General features: G+C 41.8%; 1 protein-coding gene and 1 pseudogene across 4 annotated transcripts in view; one reads left to right on the top strand and one right to left on the bottom strand.

Moving 5' to 3' along the window:
• The window catches only part of MYLK3 (myosin light chain kinase 3), a 79,362-nt gene that overhangs the window by 21,637 nt on the left and 30,080 nt on the right, over positions 1 to 27,645 (bottom strand). For all 4 annotated transcript variants that reach the window (XR_011646319.1, XM_004479674.4, XM_023584969.3 and 1 more), the window contains exons 4-8: positions 24,897 to 25,357; positions 22,625 to 22,730; positions 21,841 to 21,934; positions 21,085 to 21,194; positions 20,028 to 20,169 (exon numbers count right to left, since the gene is read on the bottom strand). Coding sequence is in view for 3 of the 4 variants with exons in the window: in XM_004479674.4 (XP_004479731.2) it covers positions 20,028 to 20,169; positions 21,085 to 21,194; positions 21,841 to 21,934; positions 22,625 to 22,730; positions 24,897 to 25,357 (913 nt within the window). In the remaining variant the exon portion in view is untranslated. The remainder of the gene's footprint in view (positions 1 to 20,027; positions 20,170 to 21,084; positions 21,195 to 21,840; positions 21,935 to 22,624; positions 22,731 to 24,896; positions 25,358 to 27,645) is intronic.
• On the top strand, positions 1,602 to 10,397 carry LOC101432581 (serine/threonine-protein phosphatase PP1-gamma catalytic subunit-like; annotated as a pseudogene).

The raw sequence follows: 27,645 nt of genomic DNA, 5'->3' as shown, positions 1-27,645 counted from the left end.
CAGGCAGAAGAAAGAATCAGTCAACTAGAAGACAAGGCAATCAAAATAATACAGTCAGAAGAAGAGATAGAGAAAAGAATAGAAAAAAAAATGAGCAGTGTCTCAGAGATATGAGTCTGACAACACAAAGCACACAAACATACATGCCATGGGTGTCCAGAAGGAGAAGAGAAGAGAATATGGGCAGAAAGAATATTTGAGGAAAGAATGGCTGAAAATTTCCCAGCTCTTATGAAGGACATAAATATACATATCCAAAAAGTGCAGTGTACTTCAAACAGAATAAATCCTAAGAGACCCATTCTGAGACACATATCATTCAGAATGTCAAGCGCAAAGATAAAGAAATAATTCTGAAAGTGACAAGAGAAAAGTGATTTGTCACATATAAGGGATCCTCAAAATACTAAGTACTAATTTTTCATCAGAATCCATGAAGGCAAGAAGGCACTGGTATAAATATTTAAGGTACTGAAAGAGAAAAACTGCCAGCCAAAAATTCTTTATCCAACAAAGCTGTCCTTCAAAAATGAGGGAGCATTTAAAACATTCACAGATAAACAGAAACTTACAGAGGTTGTCCACAAGAGACCTGCCCTACAGGAAATATCAAAGGGACTTCTGCAGGTTGAACAGAAGAGGCAGGAGAGTGTGGCTCAGTGTAGTGTGAAGGAATAAGGATTATCAGTAAGGGTAACTAAAATGGTAAGTGCAAAACCCAATTGTACTGTATCCTCAAAATACAAAGCTACTCTTTAATTCCTATAAGAATCAGAATACAGGGAAGTGGACTTGGCCCAGTAGTTAGGGCATCCGTCTACCACATGGGAGGTCTGTGGTTCAAACCCCGGGCCTCCTTGACCCGTGTGCAGCTGGCCCATGCACAGCGCTGATGCGTGCAAGGAGTGCCGTGCCACACAGGGGTGTCCCTGCGTAGGGGAGCCCCAAGTGCAAGGAGTGTGCCCCATGGGGAGAGCCACCCAATGTGAAAGAAAGTTCAGCTGCCCAGGAATGGTGCTGCACACACGGAGGGCTGACACAGCAAGATGACGCAACAAAAAGAAACACGGATTCCCGTGCCGCTGATAACAACAGAAGGGACAAAGAAGAACACGCAGCAAATAGACACAGAGAACAGACAACTGGGGTGGGGAGGGGGAAGGGGAGAGAAATAAATAAATCTTTAAAAAAAAAAAGAATCAGAATACAATTGAACAAGAAAAAGGCATATTTCCTGAAAATGGACATGCAAAACATAGTGTGGGACAAAAACAAAACAAATGGGAGAGGGATATGGTAGCAGAGACCATGTATGCTACCAAACGTAACTAAGTTGGTATCATTTCAAATTAGTAGGCTATAGATACAGGTTGTGTAATATAAACCTCAGAGGAGCCACAAAGAAAATATTTTGAAAATATATAGAAACAGTCTCATGGATCCAGCAGGGAGAGAAGGAAGAAGCAGGCATGGGGCGGCTAGGGGGAACCTGCCATGGCTGTTACCACCACAATCTACTCTGTGCTCAGGGTGTGGGGAAGAAAGTGTGAGTTCCAGGCACCAGCCAGCAGCACTCAGTGAGGGTTGGCAATAGGAAGGTGATGGTGGATATAGATAAACTCAACTTCCACAACATCATCCAATGGCTGCTAGAAGACAGAGAGTCTAATCCTGGTTAGAATGTCCAGCTACAGGAGAACGAAATTAGAGAACTGTACTTAAAGTCTTCTGAGATCTTTCTCAGTCAATCTATCCTACCAGAACTTGAAGCATTACTCAAAATTTTTGGTGATATCCATGGGCAATACTATAATTTGCTTAGACTTTTTGAGTATGGTGGTTTTTCACCAGGAAGCAACTATCTGTTTCTTGGGGACTATGTAGACAGAGGGAAGCAGTCCTTGGAGACTATCTGCCTCTTCTTGGCCTATAAAATCAAATATCCTGAGAATTTTTTCCTTCTCCACGGAAACCACGAATGTGCCAGCATCAATAGAATTTATGGATTTTGTGATGAATGTAAAAGAAGATACAACACTAAGCAATGGAAAACTTTCACAGAATGCTTTTACTGTTTACTGATAGCAGCCATCATGGATGAGAAAATATTCTGCTGTTATGGAGGTTTATCACCACATCTTCAATCTATGGCACAGATTTGACAAATTATGTGACCAAATGATGTACCAGATCAAGGTCTTCTTTGTGATCTTTTGTGGTCTGACCCCAATAAAGATGTCTTAGGCTGGGGAGAAAATGACAGAAGAGTGGCCTTCACATTTGGTGCAGAAGTGGTTGCAAAATGTCTTCATAAGCATGATTTGGATCTTATATGTAGAACCCATCAGGTGGTTGAAGATGGCCATGAATTTTTTGCCAAGAAGCAGTTGGTCACTCTGTTTTCTGCACCCAATTACTGTAGAGAGTTGACAATGCAGGTTCCACGATGAGTGTGGATGAAACGCTAATGTGCTTTTTTCAGATTTTAAAGCCTTCAGAGTAAAAGTAGCTGAATGCCACTAGACCTGTAATACCACCAAGGGGTATGATCACAAACAAGTAAAGAAATAGATGTTGTTTTGACATTGCCTAGTTGGGACTTGTAACATATTGTATAAATCTTCATTTTTAAAATTGTAATGTGTACTGGTCAGATTGCTCAAATAGATCTGTGTTTGTGAGTCTCCACCCCCTGCCGGTTTTTATTTAATGAATGGCATTTGGTGGTTATAACAGCAAATGAAAGACTTTTCTATTCCCAAGAATAGTATTTTGTTTTTTAATTCTCTATTCCTTTTGCAAACTTCAATGATGGTGTTAAAGCTGTACACCCCAGGACAGTTTAACCTAAGGATAAGTGTACCATTGATCTTTTTTCTAATTCAGTGCAACTCGTGAATAATGTAAATGCTTCTTTTATTTAGGATATAAAGGGAGCCCCTAGGGTGCTCTGAATCTCTTTGTGTTATTTTTTTTTAAGATTTATTTTATTTATTTCTCTCTCCCTTCCCCCCATTGTCTGCTCTCTTGTGTCCATTTACTGTGTGTTCTTCTGTGTCTGCTTGCATTCTCAGTGGCACTGGGAATCTGTCTCTTTTTGTTGCATCATCTTGCTGCTTCAACTCTCCATGTGTGCAGCACCACTCCTGGGCAGGCTGTGCTTTTCTTGCACAGAGGTGGCTCTCCTTGCGGGGCATGCTTCTTGCATGCGGGGCTCCCCTATGTGGGGGACATCTCTGCATGGCATGACACTCCTTGCACACATTAGCACTGTGCGTGGGCCAGCTCACCACATGGGCCAGGAGGCCCTGGGTTTGAACCCCAGACCTCCTATATGGTAGGTGGATGCTCTATCAGTTGAGCCACATCCACTTCCTTGTATGTGTTATTGTCATAAAATGCATACTGTCAAAGCAAACCACTGTCAGCTTTTTTTTCCTCAAAAATTTGTTTCAAGGGATTTCTCTTTTTCTCTCATTGTCTTGTCACATACAAACTAGTTTTTTTATAGCTGTCAATATTAGGAGTAACTTTCAACCTTGCCAGCATTGCTGGTATGATGTACATTTAATTAAAGCACACTATTCCCCTACCATACACTTAAAATGGCAAAGACATTGTTTTAAATGTTTGTTACTCTTTCCTAAAATCAAAGTTTCTCTTGGGAATCTGTATTTTTTTTAATTGTCCTTTTTAAAAAAGATACATAGATCACAAAAAAATGTTACAATAAAAAGTATAAGAGGTTCCCACATACCCCACACCCCACACTCCCACTCCTCCCACATCAACAACCTCTATCATCATTGTGGCACATTCATTGTACTTGGTGAATACATTTTGGAGCACTGCTGCACTGCATGGATTATAGTTTACATTGTAGTTTATACTCTCTCCCAGTCCATTTAGTGGGTTATGGCAGGATATATAATGTCCAGCATCTGTCCCTGCAATATCATTTAGGACAACTTCAAGTCCTCAAAATGTCCCTCATCACATCTCTTCTTCCCTCTCCCTGTCCTCAGCAACTACTGTGGTCACTTTCTCCAGATCAATGCTACAAGTTTCTTTCATTACTAGTCACAATAATTCTAATTCTATAGTAGAATACCAGTAAGTTCACTCTAATCCATATTTTATTTCTCCATCCTGTGGACCCTGGATTGGTGATGTCCACTCCACCTCTATATCAAGAAGAGGAATCTATATTGACACTAGGTGGGATGTTCATGTACCTGTACCATTTTCTAGGGGATTCAAAACAGGTTTTTAATTTTGAATAGCAGTTAGTAGTATAGTGCTTTTTAAGCTGTTAATAATTAAAGTTAATAGCATTTTGTACAATTTCTGTCTAGTCTATTCATTCAGTTGCATCAGGCCTGAAACCAACCATTCAGAAAGCTTCAAATGAGTGTCTGATTATGCTTTCCTTGGCCTACATTCTTTATTCTGAAGTTGAGGCTTATAAGTCAGAGGAAAGGAATTTACTATTCACCAGTTTATACAAAACTCACAGTATCTATGACTTTTTGAAATTAAGATCTGTTAAAAAGAAATCTGTTTCAACAGATGACTGTGTACAACACTATGTGGTGAAAATGAATTCAGACTTATTAAATGAAGAACTTGTTTAATCCTCTCAGTGTTTACTTATCAGTATAATATACACAGGAGAACTGCTGATGGCATAGTGAATAGAATTTAATGAATAAATTGCTCTGGAAACCACAAAAAATATATACAGAAACCAAAACGAGTAAAGAATCAGTCAGATATATCACAAAAGATCAACATCCAGAAAAGGTGGTTACAGGAAAGGAAAAGAAAGAGAGAGAGAGAAAAAAGATATAACATATTAAAGCCAAAACCAAAGGACAAAATGGCTGAGGTAAGTACTACTGTTATAGTAATAACTCTGAATGTTAATGGATTAAACCTACCCAATCAAGAGACACAGAGTGGCAAAGGGGATATAGCAAAAAGTTTGACTCAACTATGTGTTGTTTATAAGAGACTCTCCTTATATTCAAAGACAAAATTGTTTTAAAGTGAAAGGTTGGAAAAAGATATTCAATGCAAATAATAAATAAAAAGAGGCTAGGGTAGCTAAAATAATATTGGATAAAATAAGCTTTAAGTAAAAAACTGTTGTGAGACAAATAAGGACATAATATACTAACAAAAGGGGCATTCCATCAGTCATAAACATTTTTTTAATGTAATTTAATTTAATTTTCTTTGAGGTAGCAGGGTTGGCTATTGAACTCATGGCCTTGTTTGTGGGAAGCCAGAGCTCAACCATTGAGGCATATCAGTTCCCCTGAGTTGGTTTTTTTGATTGTTTGCTTGTTGTTCATTTGTTTGTTTGTTTTTAGGAGCACTGGGAATCAAACCCAGGGCCTCCCAAGTGGGAAGCAGGCACTCAACTGCTTAAGCCATATCTGCTTCCACAATCATAAATATTTATGCACATAACCACAGTGCCTGAAAATACATGAGGCAAACACTGGAAACACTTAAGGGAGAAATAGACACCTCTACAATAACAGAGACTTCAATATATCACTCTCAACAATAGCTAGAATATCTAGAGAGAAGATCAGTAAAGAACCAGAGAACTTGAATAACATGATAAATGAACTAGACCTAACAGACATATACAGAATACTGCCCCTCCCCCAAACAGCAGGATATACATACTTCCCAAGTGCACATGGATCATTCTCTACACATAGGGTCACAAAACAAGTCTAAATACATTTAAAAACATTGAAAGCATGGAAAGCATTTTCTCTGACCATAATGGAATGAAGCTGGAAATCAGTAAAAGGCAGATAACTGGAAAATTCACACATATATGGATGTCAAATAGCATACTCTTAAATGATCATTGAGTCAAAGAAGAAATTGCAAGGGAAATCAATAAATATCTTGAGACGAATGAAAACAAGAAAAAAAACATTTCAAAACCTATGGGATGCATCCAAGGCAGTGCCAAGAGGGAAATTTATAGCCCTAAAATGCCTACTTTTAAAAAGAAGAAAGCACTAAAACCAAAGATCTAACACACCTGGAGGAACTAGAAAAAGAACAACAAATTAACCCCAAAGTAAGCAAAAGGAAAGAAATAGCAAAGATTATAGCAGAAATCAGTGAAATTGAGAATAAAAAATGGGGAGAATGAACAAAATGAAAATCTTGGTTATTTGAAAAGATCGATAAAATCAGACAACCTATATCTAGACTGACAAAGAAAAAAGTAAGAAGACACAAATAAATAAAATCTGAAATGAGAGGATGATTTTTACTACTGATCCCACAGAAACAAAAAGGATCATAAGAGCATACAATAAATAACTGTTCCAACAAATTAGACAATGACATGAAATGGGCAAATTCCTATAAACACACAAATGACCTACTAACTACTAACCTACTAACTGTACTAGAACTAGAAGACTTCAACAAAGCAATTACAAGTAAAAAGATTGAATCAGTCATCAAAATCCCACCAACAAAGAAAAGCCCATGACCAGATGGCTTCACAGTTGAATTCTACCAAATATTTCCAGAAGATTAATATCAATTCTGCTCAAACTCTTCCAAAAATTTGGAGAAGAAGAAACATTACTTAACTCATTCTGTAAGGCCAACATCACCCTAATACAAAAGTCAGATAAAGATAGTATAAGAAAAGAAAATTACAGACCAATTTCTCTTACAAATATAGATACAAAAATCCTCAAAAAAATATTTGCAAATACAATCCAACAGTACATTAAAAGAACTATACACCATGATCAGGTGGGTTTTATTCCAGGTATACCAGGGTGATTCAACACAAGAAAATAAATGAATTTACTACACCATATTAACAAAATGAAGGGGAAAAAACACATATCATCTCCATGGATGCAGAATGGCATTTGACAAAATCCAACATCCTTTCTTGATAAAAAAAATACTTCAAAAATTGTAATAGAAGGAAAGTTCCTTAACATGGATAAAGGGCATATATACAAAAACGCAAAGCTAACATCATACTCAATGGTGAAAGATGAGCAATCTAAGGAGGAAATCAAGAATAAATTTCAATTTACAATAGCAATTTAATGAACCAAATATCTAGGAATAAATATAAGCTAGGATGTAAAGGCCTTGTTCAACCGAAAACTGCAAATCATTGCTAAAAGAAATCAAAGAAGACCTAAATAAATGGAAGAATATTCCGTGTTCATGGACTGGAAGACCAAATATTATTAAGATGTGAATTTTACCTAAAATTATTTACAGATTCATTGCAATCCCAATCAAAGTTCCAACAGCCTAATTTGCAGAAATGGAAAAGTGAATTAGCAAATTTATTTAGATGGTTAAGGGGCCCCAATTAATCAAAAATACCTTCAAAAAGAATTATGACATTGGAGGACTCACATTTCCTGACTTTAAAGAATGTTATAGTGATCAAAACAGCATGGTATCAGCACAAGGATAGACATATTGACTAATGGAATCAAATTGAGAGATCAGAAATAACCATCACCGGACTGTGGGAGAGTGTGGGCTATGATGTGGACCATTGGCCATGAGGTGCAGTGGTGCTCAGAGATGTATTCACCAAATGCAATGAATGTCTCATGATGATTGAGGAGGTTGTTGTTATGGGGAGAGGAGTGGGGTGAGGGGGGGTGGGGGTTATATGGGGACCTCATATTTTTTTAATGTACCATTAAAAAAATAAATAAAGACAAAAAAAAAGAGAAATAACCATCACATCTATGGCCAATAGATTTTTCATAAGATTGCCATGACTACACAATTGGTAAAGAATAGTCTCTTCAAAAAATGGTGCTGGGAGAACTAGATACCCATTTGCTAAAGAATGAAAGAGAATCCTTATCTCATACCATACACAAAAATTAACTCAAAATGGATCAAAGACCTAAATATAACAACCAGGACTATAAAAATCCTAGAAGAAAATGTAGGGAAGCTGTGATGTTTTGAAGCTGTTTGGACCCCAGAGAGGTATACTCTTAAACTTAGACCATTACTGTAGTTGTAGATCCACTGTAAATAGAACCTTTGGGGTAGGATCTTAACTTAGGATGTGACCCATCTCATTCAGTATAGATCTTAATCCTCTCACTGGAGTCCTTTAAAAGAGAATAAAATTCAAACAGAGAGAAAAAGCCATGGAAGCAACAAAACATGGAAGAGAAGGGAGAGACCAGCAGACACTTCCATGTGTCTTGCCTTGTGACAGAGGAGACCAGGATAGCTAGCAGATGATCATCAGGGAGAAATCATCGCTTGATGATGCTTTGATTTGGACATTATTCTCAACCTCAAAACATTAAGTTTGTAAGTTAATAGATCCCTATTGTTAAAAGTTGACCCATTTCCTGGGTATGCATTTTGGTAGTCTAGCAAACTAAATCAGAAGCATCTTCAGGATCTTGTGTTATACAATAGTTTCAGAGACTTTATACAAGCAATGGAAGAAAAATCAGATAAATGGGATCTCCTCAAAATTAAAACATTTTGAGCATCAAAAGACTTTGTTCTGAAAGTGAAAAAGACAACCTACTCAATGGAAGAAAATATTTGCAAAGCATGTATCTAATGAGGGTTTAAAATTCAGAATATATAAGTAAATTCTACAACTCAAAAATAAAAAGACAAACAATCCAATTTAAAAATGGGCAAAAGATTTGAATAGACATTTCTCCAAAGAGGATATACAAATGGCTAAAAAGCATATGAAAAGATGTTCAGCATCACTAAGTATTAAGGAAATGCAAATCAAAACCCCAATGAGATATCATTTTTACACTCACTAGAGTGGCAACTATTTCTTTTTAAAGATTTATTTTTTTTTTATTTCTCTTTCCTCCCTTCCCCGCGCCCCCAGTTGTCTGCTCTTTGTGTCCATTCGCTGTGTGTTCTCCTGTGACCACTTCTATCCTTATCAGTGGCACCAGGAATCTGTGTTTTTTGTTGTTGTTGCATCATCTTGTTGTGTCAGCTCTCCGTGTGTGTGGCACCATTCTTGGGCAGGCTGCACTTTCTTTCACGCTGGGTGACTCTCCTTATGGGGTGCACTCCTTGTGCGTGGGGGCTCCCCTACATGGGGGACATCCCTGCGTGGCACAGCACTGCTTGTATGCATCAGCACTGTGCATGGGCCAGCTCCACATGGGTTAAGGAGGCCTGGGGTTTGAACCACAGACTTCCCATGTGGTAGGCGGACACCCTATCCATTGGGCCAAGTCTGCTTCCTGAGTGGCTACTATTGAAAAACAGAAAACTACAAGGGCTGAAGAGGATGTGAAAAAATAGGAACACTCATTCATTGCTGCTGGGAATATAAAATGGGGCAGGTGCTATGACAGTTTGGCAGTTCCTCAGGAAACTAAATATAGAATTACCATACGACCCAGAAATCTTGCTCCTAAGTATATATCCAGAAGAATAGAAAGCAGGGGTTTGAACAAATATATATAGACCAATGTTCATAGCAACATTATTCACAATTGCCAAAGATGGCAGCAACCCAAGTTTCATCAACAGATGAATGGATTTTTTAAGATGTCATATACACATACAATGAAATATTATTCAGCTGTAAAAAGGAATGAAGTCCTGATGCATGCAACAACATGGATGAACCTTGAGGACATTGTGCTGAATGAAATAAGCCAGACACAAAAGGACAAATATCGTCTGATCTTGCTTATATGAGCTAATTGTAATAAGCAAATTCATAGAGTTAGAATCTAGAATATAGGTTAACAGGAGAGAGGTTGGGGTTAGAGAATGGGGAGTTGATATTTAATTTGTACAGAATTTCTATTTAGTTTGCTTGTAAAGGCATGGAAATGGATGGTGGTGAGGATAGCACATTATTGTGAGTGTAAGTAACAGCACTGGATTATATAGACAAATGTGGTTAAAAGGGAATATTGGTTGTATAGGTTACTAGAATAAAAATTAAAAGATAAAACATAGGACTATATAACACAGTGAATGCTACCATAGACAATAGCCTATAGTTAATAGTATAAGAATGTTTTTTCATGGATTATAACTAGTGTATGATGCTGATACAAGGTGTTACTAATAGGGTGGTATATGGAAAAGTATACCTAATGTAAACTATGGATGATAGCTAATACTACTATTTAATAATTTTTTCATCAATTAACAAAGGTAACTGTTTAAGAAACAGTACACAGGACTTCCAGGAAGATAGCAGACTAGAAAGACACAGGACTCTCTTCTCCCCCAGAAAAATAGCTAGAGGACTGGAAGAAATGGCCTGAAGAAAACTTTCAGGGTTTAGGATACAAGGGGAAGGCTGGGTACCGCCCAGAAGAAAGGACAGAGGAAAATAATTACCATTATCAAAACTGTGAGTTAAAAGCGGCAGCTGCTACTGCTGGCACCCTTCCTCACACTAGAGACACTTTCGAATTCTCAGGCCTCTGGGCCAGCAGTTACAGACAAAGGGGGCCCCAGGGATCCACCTCCCCAGAAAAGGGGAGAAAGAGGGACACAGCCTAAGTTTGACTCAGCTTTTGACCCAAATTTGGTCTGCTGAGTCCCAGGAGCCCTTCCAGGCCAGATGGGGCCCTGCCATTGTTCACCTTGGGAGCCAGTTTGAAAGTAAAGATACCCAAGACTAAAGAGATCATCTCAATCTCCCTCTGTACTAACTGGGACTAATGGTTGAAGATGCAGAGGGGAGTGGAACTATTTCCTACCCAGGAGAAGGGAGGGGGCTGCCAGTGAATGTTGGAGAACTGCCTCTGAGAAAATTTGAATTACAAGGCTCTTGGCAGCAGGGCAGGAACCTCCATCACAACGCTCCAGTTCCGGTTGCAGCAAACATACTCTGCCCAGGCATTGAAATGAGAGGGCTGCCAAAGAACACCATCTGCTGGCAGACCAAAGAAGTGCATGTGAGGAAATTAAAAGTAAGTGAGTGAGAGGCTGTTTCCAGCCTTTATAGACTCCCTCCCCAAGGCCCTAGGAAGCAGATCTACAACCCACTACTGAGTCCAGTGCCCAGTTTGAGCAATTAACAGGGACAATCCTAATGACCCAGGATGAACCAAGAATCAAAGCATGGCAGTAACACCCAGTCTCCTACCACTAACTCCCTATGAAAGAGAGAGAGATTGAGCAGCTGAGTAAACCTACTCTCCTACTCAGATGCCAAGACATCAGCAAAAAAATCATGAGCCATACTAAGAAAATGGAAGACATGGCCCAAGAAAAGGAATATATCAAAGCCCCAGAAGACATGCAGGATTTGAGACAACTAAAGAGATGCACACAAATTTCCAAAATCAAATTAATGAGTTGAAAAGTAATATGACTAAAAAGATAAATGGCATCAAGAAGACATTGAGTGATCACAAATAAGAACTTGAAAACCTGAATAGAAAAGTAACAGAGCTCATTGGCATGAAAGATATAATAGTGAGATAAAAAACACATTAGAGGGAAGTGGACTTGGCCCAATGGATAGGACATCTGCCTACTACATGGGAGGTCCACTGTTCAAACCCCGGGCCTCCTTGACCCATGTGGAGCTGGCCCATGCGCAGTGTTGATGCGCGCAAGGAGTGCCGTGTCATGCAGGACTGTTTCCCGTGTAGGGGAGCCCCACGCACAAGGAGTGCACTCCATAAGGAGAGCCACCCAGCGAAGAAGAAAGTGCAGTTTGCCGAAGAATGGTGCCGCACACACAGAGAGCTGACACAACAAAAAGAAACACAGATTCCCTGTGCCGCTGATACAGATGGGAGCAATCACAGAAGTAGAACACACAGAGAGCAGACAACTGGGGGGGAGGGGGAAGAGGAGAAAAATAAATAAATAAATAAATAAATCTTTAAAAAAACACACACATTAGAGGGGGAAGTGGATTTGGCTCAGCTGATAGAACATCCACCTACCACATGGGAAGTCCAGGTTCAAACCCAGGGCTCCCTGGCCCATATGGTGATCTGGCCCACATGCAGTGCTGATGAGCGCAAGGAGTGCCATGCATGCAGGGGTGTCCCCCACGTAAGGGAGCCCCACGTGCAAGAAGTGCACCCTGTAAGGAGAGCCGCCCCACACAGAAAAAGTGCAGCTTGCCCAGGAGTGGTACACATAGAGAGCTAAAGCAACAAGATGACACAACAAAAAGAGACACAGATTCTTGCTGCCGCTGACAAGAATACAAGTGGACACAGAAGAACACACAGCGAATGGACACAGAGAGCAGATAACGGTGGAGGGGGGGGAGGGGAGAGAAATAAATAAAAAATAAATCTTTAAAAAAGGAATAAGTCATACCAAAGACAGAAAAGAGAGAAAAGAACAGAGAAAGAAAAGTATGGGGAAAAATTGAGTAGGGGCTCAGGGAGTTGAATGAGAACACAAAATGCAACACCATAAGTGTTATGAGAGTTCCAGAAGGAAAAGAGAAGGGAAAATAGACAGAAAGAGTATTTGAAGAAATAATAGCTGAAAATTTCCCAACTCTCCTGAAAGAAAAGAACTTACATGTCCAAGAAATGCAGTATACTCTGTTCAAAATAAAACTGAATAACACTATTCCAAGACACTTACTACTCACAATGTCAAACATCAAAGATAAGGAGAAAATTTTGAGAGCAGCAAGGAAAATCAAGCCATCACATAGAAGGGACACCCGGTAAGACTTAGTACAGATTTCTCTTCAGAAACCATGGAGGCAAGAAGACAGTGTTATGATATAATTAGGATACTGAAAGAGAAAAACTGCCAGCTGAGAATTCTTTATCCAGCACAATGTCCTTCACATATGAAGGTGAGTACAAAATATTCACAAATAAACAGAAATATAGAAAGTTTGTAAAAAAGATCCACCTTTGCAGGAAATAAAAAAGGAAGACTTAGAAACTGAAATAAAAAGATAGGAAAGAGAGGATTGGAGGAGAGTATAGAAGAAAGGATAATCAAAAGAGTAAAAAGACAGATGAAAATAAGATATGACATATGAAAACCAAAGAATAAAATGGTGGAAGTAAACAATGCATTTACAGCAATATCACTGAATGAGAATGGATTCAATTCCCCAATCAAAAGATATAGGCTGACAGAATGGATAAAAAAACATGAGCCATCCATATGCTGCCTACAAGATACTCACCTGAGACCCAACGGTACAAACTGACTGAAAGTGAAAGGTTGGAAAAAGAAAATCCACACAAACAGTAACCAAAAAAAGATACTATTATCAGACACCACAGGCTTTAAATGCAAAAATGTTATAAGAGATACAGAAGGTCATTATATATTAATAAAAGTGACAATCCACTAGAATGTATGTAACAGTCATAAATATCTATGCACCTAACCAGGTTGCCCCAAAATACATAAGACAAACACTGACAAAACTGAAGGGAGAAATAGACAACTCTACAATAATCACTGGAGACTTCAATACAACACTCACATCATTAGATAGAACAACTAGGCAAAAGATCAATAAGGAAACAGAGAACTTGAACAATATGATAAACAAGTTATATCTAACAGACATATACAGAACGTTGCATGCAAACACAGCAGGTTATATATTCTTCTCAAGTGCCCATGGATCTTTCTCTAGGATAGACTACATGTTAGGGCATAATGCAGCTCTCAATATATATAAAAAGATTGAAATTATACAAAGCACCTTCTCAGATCATAATGGAATGAAATTGGAAATCAATAATAGAAAGGAAAGAGGTAAACTTGCAAATGTGTAGGCTAAACAACACACTCCTAAATAATCAGTGAGTCAAAGAAGAAATTGCAAGTGAAATTGGTAAATATATTGAGACAAATGAAAACAAGAACACAGCGAAGGCAGTCATGAGAGGGAAATTTATAGTAACAGAAGAAAAATTCCTTAATATGATAAAAGGCATATATGAAAAACTCACAGCCAACATCATATTCAATGGGGAAAGGTTGAAAACTTTCTCTCTAAGATTGGGAACAAGACAAAGATGCCCACTGTCACCACTGTTATTCAACATATTACTAGAAGTTCCAGTTAGAACAATTAGACAAGAAAAAAAAAAATTAAAGGCATCCAAATAGGAAAAGAGGAAATAGAACTCTCATTATTTGGGGATGACATGATCCTATATTTTAAAAATTATGAAATGTCTACATCAAAGCTACCTGAGCTAATAAATGAGTTCAGCAAAGTGGCAGGATACAAGATCAACACACAAAAATCAGTTACGTTTTGGACACTAGTATCGAACAAGCTGAGAGGATAAATGGGGGAAATTCCATTTACAATAGGAACAAAAAGATTCAAATATCTAGGAATCAATTTAAACAAAGGAGTACAAGACCTATATGCAGCAAATTATAAAACAATGCTAAAAGAAATCAATGAAGACCTAAAGGAAAGGAAAAACATTCTGTGTTCATGGACGGGAAGACTAAATATCATGAGGATGTCAATCCTACCCAAACTGATTTGTAGATTCAATGCAAAAGCAATCAAAATTCCAAAAGCCTATTTTACAGACATAGAAAAGGCAATTACTGAATTCATTTGGAAAGGAAAGTGTACTCAAATACCCACAGCATTCTAAAAAAGAAGAGCAACATGGGAGGGCTTTCATCTGCCTGACCTTGAACCATATTACAAAGCTACAATGGTCACAACAGCATGGTAGTGGCATAAATATAGACACATCGATCAGTGGAATAGAATTGAGAGTCTAGAAATAATCCTTCACCTCTATGGCCAACTGCTTTTTGACAAACCTACCAAGTCCATGTTAATGGGACAAAAACAGTCTCTTTAATAAATGGTGCTGGGAGAACTAGGTATCTATAAGCAAAAGAATGAAAGAGGAACCCTATCTCACTCCCTATAAAAGAATCATCTCAAAATGGATCAAAGACCTAAATATAAAAGCAAAGATCATAAAACTACTAAAAGAATATGTAGGGAAACATCTTAAATATCTTGTGTAAGGTGGAGGTTTCTTGGACTTTTACACTAAAAGTAGGCACAACAAAAGAAAAAATAGATAAATGAGACCTTCTCAAAATTAAACAGTTTTAGGGCGGCGGACTTGGCCAGTGGTTAGGGTGTCCGTCTACCACATGGGAGGTCCACAGTTCAAACCCCGGGCCTCCTTGACCAGTGTGGAGCTGGCCCACGCGCAGTGCTGATGAGGGCAAGGAGTACCATGCCACGCAGGGGTGTCCCCACGTGGGGGAGCCCCATGCGCAAGGAGTGTGCCCCGTAAGGATAGCCGCCCAGCGCAAAAGAAAGTGCAGCCTACCCAGGAATGGTGCTGCACACACGGAGAGCTGACACAATAAGATGACACAACAAAAAGAAACACAGATTCCCATGCCGCTGACAACAACAGAAGCTGACATAGAAGAAGACACAGCAAATAGACACAGAGAACAGACAATCAGGGTGGGGGGGGGGGGGGAGGAGAGAGAAATAAATTAATTAATTAATTTTTAAAAATTAAACATTTTTACACCTTTCAAGGCTTTGCCAAAGGATGAAAATGCAGCTGACTAATGGGAAAAAATAATTGGAAATCACCCTTCGGATAAGGGTTTAATAGCTATGATATATGAAGAGATGTTACAACTCAGCAATGGAAAGACAAACAACCCTATTAAAATATGGGCCAAAGACTTGAATGAACATTTGTCCAAAGAAGAAATACAAATGGCTAAAAGAAACACATAAAAAAATGTTCAACATCACTCATGATGAGGGAAATGAAATAAAAACTACAATGAGAAATCACTTCATCTCTATCAGAATGGCCACTACCAGAAAGACAGAAAACTACAAGTGTTGGAGAGGATGTGGAGAGACAAGAAATGAAAATGCTCTAATAATGATTGAAGTGATGAATGTACAACTATATGATTATGCCAAAAACCATTATTCACATTTTGGATGAATTGTATGCTTTATTAATTTGTATAAATATAATTGATTTGTCTTAAAAAAAAGAAAAAAGATAAATAAAAATTTTAAAAAACAATACAATCTTTAAGTGCTATCATCAATTGCAACACATGTTCCACACCAATGCAAGGTGTTGGTGATAGGATGGTGTATGTGAATTCTGTATTTTATGCATGATTGGTCTGTAAACCCCCAACATCTCTTAAAAATCAAAAATTAAAAAAAGAAAGATCCAAACTTATTACTAATAAAGAGATTGCATCAATAATCAAAAACCTCCCAACAAAGAAAAGGCCAGGACCAAATGGTTTCACAGAGTTCTACCAAACATTCCAAGACAATTCAATTCCAATTCTGCTCAAACTTTTCCAAAATATTTGTGCCTCAAAGGATATTACCATGAAAATAAAAAGACACCTACACAATTGGAGAAAATATTTGGAAACCACATATTGATAAGGGTTTAATATCCATGATATATAAAGAGATGCAACAATACAACAATGAAGACAAACAACCTGATTGAAAAATGGGCAAAGGACTTGAATAGACATTTGTCCAAGGAAGAAATACAAATGGCAAAAAAAAAAAATATGAAAAAATGTTTAACATCACTAGCAATTAGGAAAATGCGAGTCAAAGCTACATTGAGATATCATTTTACATCTGTTAGAATGGCCACTATTAAAAAAAAACTATGAATGTTAGAGAGGATATGGAGAGATAGGAATACTTATTCAATGCTAGTGGGAATGTAGAACGGTACAGCTACTGTGGAGGACCGTTTGGCAGTCTTCAGAAAACTAAGTATAGAACTACCATATGACCCAGCAATCCCACTACTCGGTATATACCCAAAAGAACTGAAACCAGTGACTCAAAAAGATATTTGCTGGGGAGCAGATGTAGCTCAGTGCTTCCTATATATGAGGTCCTGGGTTCAATCCCCAGTACCTCCTAAAAAAAAAAAGAAGATATTTGTACAATGCTGTTCATAGTGGCATTATTTACAATTGCCAGAAGTTGGAAACAACCCAAGTGTACATCAACCAATGAATAGATAAATAAAATGTGGTATATACATACAATTGAATATTATTCAGATGTTGCATTTTCTAATACATGTAACGACATGTATGAAACTTGAAGACATCATGTTGAGCGAAAGAAGCCAAACACAAACTGCATGATCTCACTGATTTGAAACAATTGGTATAAACAAACTTATAAAGTCAGAATCTAGAATATAGGTTACCAATGGATGGGGTAGGGATAGGGAATGAGTAGTTAAGGCTTAAAAAGTACAATTTTCCTATTTGGAAAGATGGAAGTGTTTTGGTAATGGATGGTAACACAACATTGTGAATGTAATTAACAGCACTGAAATATATATTTGAATATGATTAAAATAGGAAATGTTAGATTGCATATATGGTAACAGAATTAAAAAAATGTTTTAAACCCATGGAACTACAGTGCACAAACAGTGAACCCTTAATTAAACCATGAACTATAATTATATGTAACAATCACAAACATGTGCTATCATCATTTGTAATTAACAAATGTTTCACATCAATGCAAGATGTTAATAATAGGGTGGTACAGGGAGCAGATGTAACTCAAGTGGTTGAGTGCCTGCTTCCTATGTACAAGGTTCTGGGTTCAATCCCTGGGACTTCCTAAAAATATTAATAATAATAATAATAATAATCGGGTGGTATAAGAGAATCCAATATGCATAATTGTTTGTAAACCTACAACTACTCTAATAAATTTTAAAATGTTAAATATTGAAAAGATATTTTCCCATTATTTTTTCATATTAAATCTTTGAAATGCAGTGTGAAACTTATACTTACAGCACATGTCAATTCAGACACTAAATTTTCATCAGAAATATCTAGTCTCATTTAGATTTTATGAAATTCAAAGTTAAAAAACAGATTCACATATCTAAGTTGTTCCAAATATACTTAAAAGTTTTCCAATTTTTTACTGACTTGAGTATCAGTTTTAGATTTTAAATTAATGAATTAAAATTAAGTTTCTCAGTCACACTAGCCACATCTTAAGTGCTCAATAATCATGTGTCTAACATATTGAAGAGTGTGGCTCTGAAGCCCTTTCTCCATAATTTATTCCACACACATCCATAGAAGGTAGGCATTATTATTATTACCCATTTTGAAAATGATGAATTCAAGAAACTTACCTAAGACCCCACAGCTAGGAAGGGCTCAACAATCTCAAGTCTTCCTCTTGGCTGGGAAATGGGCCTCAGTAATGATCCCCTCTCTGTTGCAGAGTCACAGAGGCTGTCCCAAAGAGACTTCCTTGACCCCAAAGTGGATTCCTGGACCTGCCCTAACTGCCCACCCCTCAGAGCAGCCCAGTGGGAAGCCTTGGAATTAGCTCCAGAGTACAGGGGAAGCCTGAGGCCAACTCCCCACTACCTCTACTTTTCTGACTGTCCCAACCTGACAGCCTGATTTCAATCATAAAAGATCATCGGAAAGAGCAAAGTGTACCCCTACAGGTCCAACTAATCTTCTTTCCATCTTCCATAGTGAGCCACTGAAATTGTTCTCCCTTCTGAAAGGGGCTGTGGAAAAACACCCTCCTGCTGGCCCCATGGAGTGCAAAATCACAGAACCAGGTGGCATGTATCCAGTGCTTACCACGAACCAGTGGTGCTGCTACATAAACTGTGATCAGGGCTTTATGTGCATGATGCTGCTAGAAACCTATCCCATATACACTGTCCCAGGAGGGGCAAAAGTGAGGGTGAGGAGACTCATCATAGCCTTGTTTATAGTAGTAAAAAATGAAACACAACCTAAATATTCATCAGTAGGAGGCCCGAAAGAAGTTGTAATACATCCATTCAATGGAATATTACACGGCTCTTAAAGAGAATGAGGAAAGATGTCTACAGAGTATTACAGTTTAAAGCAAGTTTAAAAACATAAGTGATAGTATGATCCTCTATGTGTGTACTTGTGTATTGTAGCAATTTGATATTATTTATGAATTCCAAAAAGAGATACAGATTATGTTTGTAAAATGGTCTGTCCATCTGGGTGTGATATCCTTTGCATAAAATTCAAAGGTTTTATGTTTATTTGATTAAATCAAGATTAGGGCTTTGATTTGACCATAAGAGCAACTCAGGGTTGAGTCCCCACCCCTTTAATGGGCTATATAAAATGGACACTCACACAGAAGAAGATATACGGGAATAGAGAGAACTCCATAGACACAGCAGAGGAGAGAACTTGATCTTGGGGCCCCGGAGAGAGATGAGCCATTCGCCTGATAGTTTACAGCTGGAGAGACCAGAGCCCTGAGTAACTAAGGCAGCCCAGAAAGAAATGAGGCTTCCAGCCTACAGCTGAGATTGGAAGAAGGTGGGCCCATGGAGCCTTAGGAGGAAGGCTGAACCCTCACAGATATTGGCAACCATCTTGCTCCAACACATGGCAACAGACTTTAGTGAGGAAGTACCTCTTATGATACCTTGAGCTGGACTCTTTAGGGCCTTGTAACTGTAAGCTTCTACCCCAAATAAACATCCTTTATAAAAGTACCAGATTTCTGGAACTTTGCATCAGCACCCCTTTGGTTGACTAATACATGTATCATACCAGATTGCCAACAGAGAAGAACTCTTAGCATGGAAATGGAAATGGGAACAACTTTCACTGTGCATTTTATACACTTCTACATTTTTCATATTTGTTACCACAAGCATATACTCCTATTTTAATTTTTAAAAACTAATCTGAAACTTATTTTGAAAGACAAAGTCATTGTATCAATCTTCAAATAAGAGGTACACTTTTCCACATTTTACAATTGGGAGAGGCAGCATGACTTGCCTGTCCAAGGTTCCAGGGCTAGGAAAAGGCTGAGATCCAGGAAAGGAAGTCAGGACTGCCTGTTAATAAGACCCCCAAAGATGAAGAGGCACCAGAGGTCCAGGAACCCAGGGACCCCACCCTACCATGTACCCAGGGCGGAGCCTGACCTTGAGGTCCAGGTGCAGGATGTAGTGCTGGTGAAGGTAATGCACGCCCTCACAGATCTGCTTGGTGAATAAGATCACGTCTAGTTCAGTCAGGTGGTGCTTGTCATCCGTGATCCTGTCAAAGAGCTCACCCCCGTCCACACTGTCAAAGAGAGAGGCAGGCACTAGACCAAGTGAGGCTCTCAGAGGCTTAGTCTGCTGGCATCACCACGGGCCAACAAAGGTCCCCCCAGGTAAGCCCGAGGGTGCTCCCTGTGGGCCCAGGGGCTGCTATCATTGCCACCTGGGGGTTTATCAGGAGGGAAGTAGCAGCCAAAGGGAAGACCCAGGATTGTCTCTGGTGTTGCTAATCCAGGCCCATTCTGGATAATCTAGACTAGGCTAGTAAACCCATTTGCCTGCAGTAACTAGTACCGACATGGCAAAAAAACTCAATGGGCAAACCAGACCAGATGTGAGAAAAAAATTTTTTTCTTGAAACACACAGCCTCCTTAGTCTATCTCCTGTTTTTCCACTTATGATAGAGATATAGACATATCAGAATTTTTACTCTTCTCAGTTCTACCAGAAAGAAAACAGTAATATACAAAGCACAAAAATAAGCAGCCTCTGAGCCCTTGGCCTCAATGTCAGGGAAGCTGGGAGTGTGAGGACTGTGGCAAATGGGGCACCAGCTGCCCTATCTGAAAAGCCAGTACACTTTTTCCAGCTGGACCAACATTGCTATATCTTTTACATTTTCAAGAAATGCCAGAAATCTAGGCTTTAATGTAAAATTCCCCAATTTCCAACTGACAACTAATTCAAAAAATTTTTTTTCATTGTTTAGTACACATTGACATACACCGGCAGATCAAAATCAGGCTAAATGTCTACTGGCTTGTGAAAATGAAAATGTCTTTGTCCTCCGCACTCCATATGGGAGGTCGGAGAGCCAAACCAGAGCAGAAAGGACAACATGGATGCCACAGTAGGGATTAAGGAAAGGGGGGTAACTAATCTCAGCTCTGAGGCTGCCTGAGGGAGAGCCACTGTCCCACCTCCCATGGCACTCACTACTCCATGATGAGGGTGAAGCTGTTTTTGCTCTCGAAGGCATCGTAGAGCTGGATCAGGTTCATGTGGCTAAGCTGGTTCATGACGTTGATCTCGTTCTTCACATCCTCCTTGCAGAGCCAGCCGGGACAGGAGTGTCCAAGCAGACGGATTAGGAAGGAGAGACAGCTGAGCCCCTCAAGATACATGCACACACACACACATGCACACACCCACTCACACAGGTGCACATACTCACTCATACACACAAACACACACACACAAATATGTACGCCCACACACAAACACACATAAGCACACATTCACCCAAACATACACTCAAACACCCAGCACACGCACACACACTTATTCACACCCACTATATACCCTCATCCTTCAGTTTCCAGCTGTCACACCAGGTCTCTTGGACTCACCATCCAAACCAGATTCTTAGAACCACGAAGGATCTTAGTCTGACCCACTGATTTCACAGATAGGAAACAAGAGTCTCAAGAAGGAAAGGGCCTTATTGCCCAGGGTCACACAGGCATCATACAAAGCCACATCTGGATGACCAGCAGGCTGGGACTGAGGGGCTGCAAGGTGACTTGGTAACAGGAGTGAAGGAGTCATGGAAAAGAGGCAGGAAAGACGGCCTGCTTTCCTGCTCAGCCTGGAGGGACCTGGAGCAATATGGGCCCAGGGGGCCGTGAAGAATCTGAAGGAATTTCTGAGCTTGGCCAGAGGGGCAGGGCTGGCCCAGGGCTGACGCCTCACCCGGTCCTTGGTGCTCTTCACTTTGATGATCTTGGCTGCCAGCGTGAGGCCTGTGGACTTCTCTGTGCACCTGTGGACCTGGCCAAACCGGCCCCTGCAGAGACATGTTGGCATGGCAGGCTGAGAGCACAAAAGGCTCACCACCACATGACTGACTTTCCTAACCCTCTGCACATACACCATGTGATCTAACCTGCAACCTAGAGGCATCCTGGTCATCACTCTTACACCATGTGAGTCATCCTGAAACCCAGAAAATAAGTTCTTCATCTACACCCTACATGGGCTAGCCTGCATACTAGAAGAAAATCTCACATTATACCATATAGACTACCCTGCAACCTAAGGGATAGCCTTCTCACTCACACCACATGGGCTCTCCTACCCCCTCCTGTAGACTCTCTCCCTATCCAGGCCTGTGGGCCATCTTGCACCCTACTTGTAGACTTGTGGACACCACACTCACTATGTGGACTAGCTTGCGCATAGGGGATATCCTCTTCACCCCACTCTCTGTGGGCTATCCCATTCACTCCTATGTTGTATCAGATATCCTATTCTCAGCACTGGTTCAGTCAATCAGTTCCTGAGAATCAACAGCAGCAACCCAGCTTGGTTCTCCAAGTTTTTCTGCCCCATCCCTCCTGTTTCTGCCCCTCATAAGGCAAAAGGCCCACCTTGCAAGAGCAGATTGCAAGAGAGATCCATTTTTAATTTGTACTTTTGCCACTATACTCACTAATTATGCTGGAGACTTTTGATACTCTGGAAATCATACACGTACCCTCCCAAGACTTCATGTGGACACACTGTGTAACCCGCTGAGATCGAGGTCTCTTTGACACTCACCACCCGGTGTTCAAAAGGGGCTGGCGGGGCTGGACTGTCATCTGTTCAGGAGACAACAAGGAGTTATAAACCTCTGACCTATAGCCCAAACCCTTAGCCACCCTTTCCAGACCCACCTAAGCATGCTAGCTTGGCCCTTCTTACCAGCTCCTGGTATTGTGAAAGCCCTTTCTTGCAAATCATCTCACCCGAGTCCCCTCCTTAGGCAAGGTGACTAACCCGAGGGAACAGTGAGCTGGAGATGGATGGGGGGCCCAGCACCTAGGACAGTGCTCCTTGCAGTTAATCATCACAAGGTCAAGCTGTTCTGTCCAGTCTGTTCATTGATGTCTAGAAGGGAATCCAGGCTAGGTCCATTGGGTCCCATGGGAAACAGAAGGCATACTTGCACAGGGCAGTTGAGGAGAATTTAATGAGGAGACTACTCGGAAAGGTCTACAGGAACCAGCAAGAGGTGGTGTGGCAGGGAAGAAGCTGGAATGATAAATGCCCCACCCTCTCTCTCCTCTCACCTTCAGATCTCTTGACAGGTGACCACAACCAGAGGCCAGAGGGCCTGAGATGCAGACCAAGGGGTCAGCTCTGGGACACAGGAGGGTGGAGAGGGATGAAGAATGGATCTTAGGGGAAATGGAGGATTGCCCAAACAGAAAGATAAGAAAATGGTTTTGGTTTTAACTGTTTTCACATCTTGTCCTTTGGAGGTGATACGAATACCTAGAGGTGTCCCATGAAATGGAGTGAAGGAATGAAGCAGAGTCCAGGACATGCCCCAAACACAATGACATAAACATTTGTGCCTTAAAGCAGGGAAGACGCCAAGGCAGGAAGTAGCAGCTTGGATTGGCATTTGTTCAGGACTTGTCAGTGGGAGCATTCTGTTCGCTTCCCAATGACAGGGAGCATTTCAATTCTAGTACCTCCAAACCATATGCCAGAAGCAGTGGAAATACTATTTGATTTTGGTTTGCTTTAGTGCAAGCAGTCATCTACTTACCGAAGTCAAAGTGTAAACACAGTTTGAGAGCACACTGCTCTTTCTTTTGTACCTGCAAAGACAAGACCTGAGCCCTGGGCTACTAGGGGGCAACATTTATGCATTTGTTTCTTTGCTCTGGTCCCTGAGAAAGGTTGGGGAGCCTGGATTTTGGGGCTTGGGGGTTGTAGTCATGTAACAGAGACTCAAAATCCAGCATTTGGAGTTCTCTCTTCTGCACAATAACTGCCCTGTGTTCTGAAAAGCCATTTAACTAAGGTTTACATGCAAGATTCTGGAGCATGAAGGCCAGGGTCAGGTGCTGCTTCCACCATCACTGACTCTGTGGCCTAGAGTGTGCTTCTTCGCCTCTTCTGGGTTTCAGTCTCTGCATCTGCAGAGGGTCCCTCATATCTCATGCAGGTTAATGTGGGTACAGATGCACAGGGCTCACCTCATGGGGAGCTTTCAGTTAACATTGGCTTTGTCACCATCCCAAGTCTTCAAAAGCCTCTGAGTTGCAGCCTGCTCTTAGCATATTTCAGGAGATAAGGGAGCCTGTATCCACCTTTGGACCAGGTCATCATGGGGAGAGGAAGAAGCTTGGAGAAGCCAGGATGGCAGGAGACTATGGAGTCCACGGCCACAGACAAAAGTGGCCAGGACCTCCAGGGATGACCTTCAGGACATGTAGCCATTCCTCAAGGAATCCAGAAGTTCTGGGCAGGGAGCTGGCATAGGCCACATGGGATGGGCTTAGGGTGGGTTGCTGAGGGTGGGAGGATACCTCTACCACCACTGGGGCAGAAAGCATGTGGACAGCCCTCACCAACCCTTTCTCTCCCCTAGGGTGACATCAGTTCCCTGGTGTGAACTCCTTATAGTGGGTTATATACTCCAGTTACACAATTTGCTTTTTAACAGGAGCCTTCCCTGTCTCAGTCCCCAGTGATACAAATGGTGGGAAGCTTGGGCAGGTGGGTGACTTTGAGAATCTACCCTCTACCTGCAAGAGCCCCTTTTTTCCTACCAATCCAAGTTTCACCATATGCATCTTGGGGCCTTGGTCTCCAACCTGGGCTGTACGGCAGACTGTTCCCGAGTCTTGGATTTCTCCAGACCCCTATCAACTACCCCCGTAAGCTGCAGCAAGGCTCCCAGGAACCAGCCCTCCAAGCTCACTCCCCTCGGAGCACAGGGAATGTCTGTCAGGCTAGTAACAGCCACTTACCCAGAACCATGCTGCCCGCCTCAGCCCCCAGGAGCATCTTCATTCCTGCTTCAGCTCTCCCCAGGTCCCCGGCTGTGCTGTCCTTCCCGAGCTCAGGGCTTCTTACTTCTGGGCCTCTATCCTGCTCAGGGCCTAGAGCCCCAGCAGCAGCATCCCCCCTGTCTCTTCTGACCCAGCCTGGTCCCATGACAGGCTTGGATCCAGGCCCTTGCCCTGCCTTGGCCTTGGCTCCCCCATCGCTGCTCCTCTTCAGCAGGGGGAGAGACTCCCTGGCCCCGTTGGGGGTCTGTTCTCCCGACTCAGACCCAGCGGCTTGGGAACAGCGCCTGGGCCTGCCTGGGCCCAGGTATCCTGGATGGACGGCTGCTGGAGCCCCCTTGGGGGGTGTGGGTCTGAGGCTAGCCCCTCGTGTCACGAGCAGCTCCCCAGGCACCTCTGTCTCTTGCACGTGGATGGAGATCCTGGGGCAGAAAGAAACATGGGCCTGAGGTTCAAACAAGGACTCTAGAGTCCAAGCAGGCTTTAGTTTATCATTCACTGACCATGCTATCTCCCTTGGCGTCAGCATTCTCATCTGGAAAGCAGGGTTCCCAAGGCAGTTATACAGCAAGAATTACCCTAAGTTTGACACAGCACATTCAGCCCTGGCCCTCTGGATCCCTCACAACCTCTGCCCAGACAGGACACCAGGGGACAGGCCAGCTTCAGGGATAGGCAGTGCTGTCAGCTCTTGGGATCCCCCTGGATGGGCATCTGCTTGGAGCCCTGCATCTGCCCAGAAGGACTGTGGTTTGGAGGAGGGAGACCTGGTCTCCTGCCACCCATAGCTGAGCAGTAGATTGCCTTCCTTTCTCTGGGCCTCCATTTCCCTTTCAGTTAAATGAAGGGGATGAGTCAAGTTAACCATTACACGTAAGTCCCAGATTGTATTAAAATGAGACAATTCCTCTTAAGACTTGGACTGTGGGACAAACAGAAGACCTGGCTGTGCTGGGCCTGCAAGGCACAAAGCTGAAGAGCAATGGTCTGTTTCCTCATAGGTCCCACCATAGGCACAGTTTGTAACCCAGATTCTGTAGCATTGGGATTTGTGACCCAGCTGGGAGTCATGAGGTCTCTGTGAGCCCTAATCTTCAGCGGGTAGGACTCTGACCCTCACAGACACTTCCTCTCAGTTACCCCCCACAGTGACTGTCACAGTTGGGCTTCTTTTTGATGGATCATAATCCCCCTGCCCCTGGGGCTATGTGTGTTGGTGGCAGGGTGTGAGATAGTATCTGAGTCCTGGGAAGGGAGCCAGGCAGCCTCGATTCTGGTCTTAGTTCTGCCACCCAGTTCCTGGACAACTTTGGGCAAGTCCAGCCTCGGTTTCCTCTTTTGTCAAACAGGATGGCAATACCTCACAGATTTGCTGAGAAATCCAACTAAGAGACGAAAGCACAAATGCAGGGTTCAAAGAATGAGGCTCTTTTTCAGCAGTGGAAGGTCCAGCCCCCTCTCTGAGCTGCTAAAACTCCAGGGACAGTGCCAGTCCCTGGGTAGGTCTGAGAGACTGGGTAGGTGGCAACAGAATCCCTCCAACACCATGCCCTCAGGATTGAGTGTGGGCTGGTGATGATGAGGTAGGATGGGAAGGGTGGCCTCACGTCAAGCCACCTCAAGCCAGTCCGAGGGATACAGCTGCTGGAGGAGCATCCAGGGTCAGCTGCGAAGGCCAGCATCCTAGGGCCAACAGTCACTGCTCCTCCCCTTAGTTTTCAAACCATGGGGGCCAAGATGACCCTCAAAGCACTGCCATGTCCTCCATGACACTTTGAGTGTCCAAAGCTTTATCCCTGCTGCAGCACACAGGCGACCACTCTCCCCTCCCACACCCACGGCAGGCATTCCTAATGAATTTCAGCACTCTGTCCCATCCTCCAGATATGTCCTCAGGGTGCTTGACATAAGGTGCCACTGACAAGCAGAATCAGCACTTTAATTCAAATCTATTTTCTTCAAAACATACCCACAAACTCAGTGAGGATGGGCAGGTAGTGATGCCCCCACTTCCTTAGCCCTGCAGCAAGGCCAGTGTGCCTGAAATTCAGCATAGGGCTGAAACTGAGATAGAGACCTTCTCTTCTCAGAATTTTTTTTGGGGGCCCTAACAAGTTCATGTAAAGTTCACCCCTTCCCCAGATTCCACATTTAGACCTTGGCAGGGACCCAGGGATGCCTGCCAGGAATGCCTCCTTCCAGCTTACTGGGCCTCCTGGGAGGCTTCCCTTTCCTACCAGAACAAAGGCAGACAAATGACCTGGGCTTCTCTGCCAGTCACCACAGCAAACACAGACACCAGATCCTCTCCCCGAGCCAGGCCTCAGGGAGGCTCCATTATAGGTCAGAGCAGCCCAGGGAGACTTTGAGAAGCCCAGGAGCAAACTGCTCTTCCAGGAGCCACCTAGGGCTGCAGTATAAGGGTTAGGGGAGGACATGGGAGTCGTCAGCTCTGGTTTTCATTCTCCTATGCTGTGTCCACAGGTCCTGAGACCTCATCCTAACATACCCCTCGCTCCCAGCATAATCCCTCCAAGGTCAAATCCACCTACACCGACCTCCCACCTCTCTGAGTTCCCTGGCCACCTCTCCCCACCATATTATTAAGATCGATTTTTTTAAAAATTTTTTTTTATTGACTTTGTAATACTATTACATTAAAAAAATATATATATGAGGTCCCATTCAACCCCACCACCCCCACCCCACC

This window comes from Dasypus novemcinctus, chromosome 18, assembly GCF_030445035.2.
Source record: "Dasypus novemcinctus isolate mDasNov1 chromosome 18, mDasNov1.1.hap2, whole genome shotgun sequence".
NCBI classification, from domain to species: domain Eukaryota; kingdom Metazoa; phylum Chordata; class Mammalia; order Cingulata; family Dasypodidae; genus Dasypus; species Dasypus novemcinctus.
Note: the sequence above shows the minus strand (reverse complement) of the source record. Positions and strands in the feature narration are given on the sequence as shown.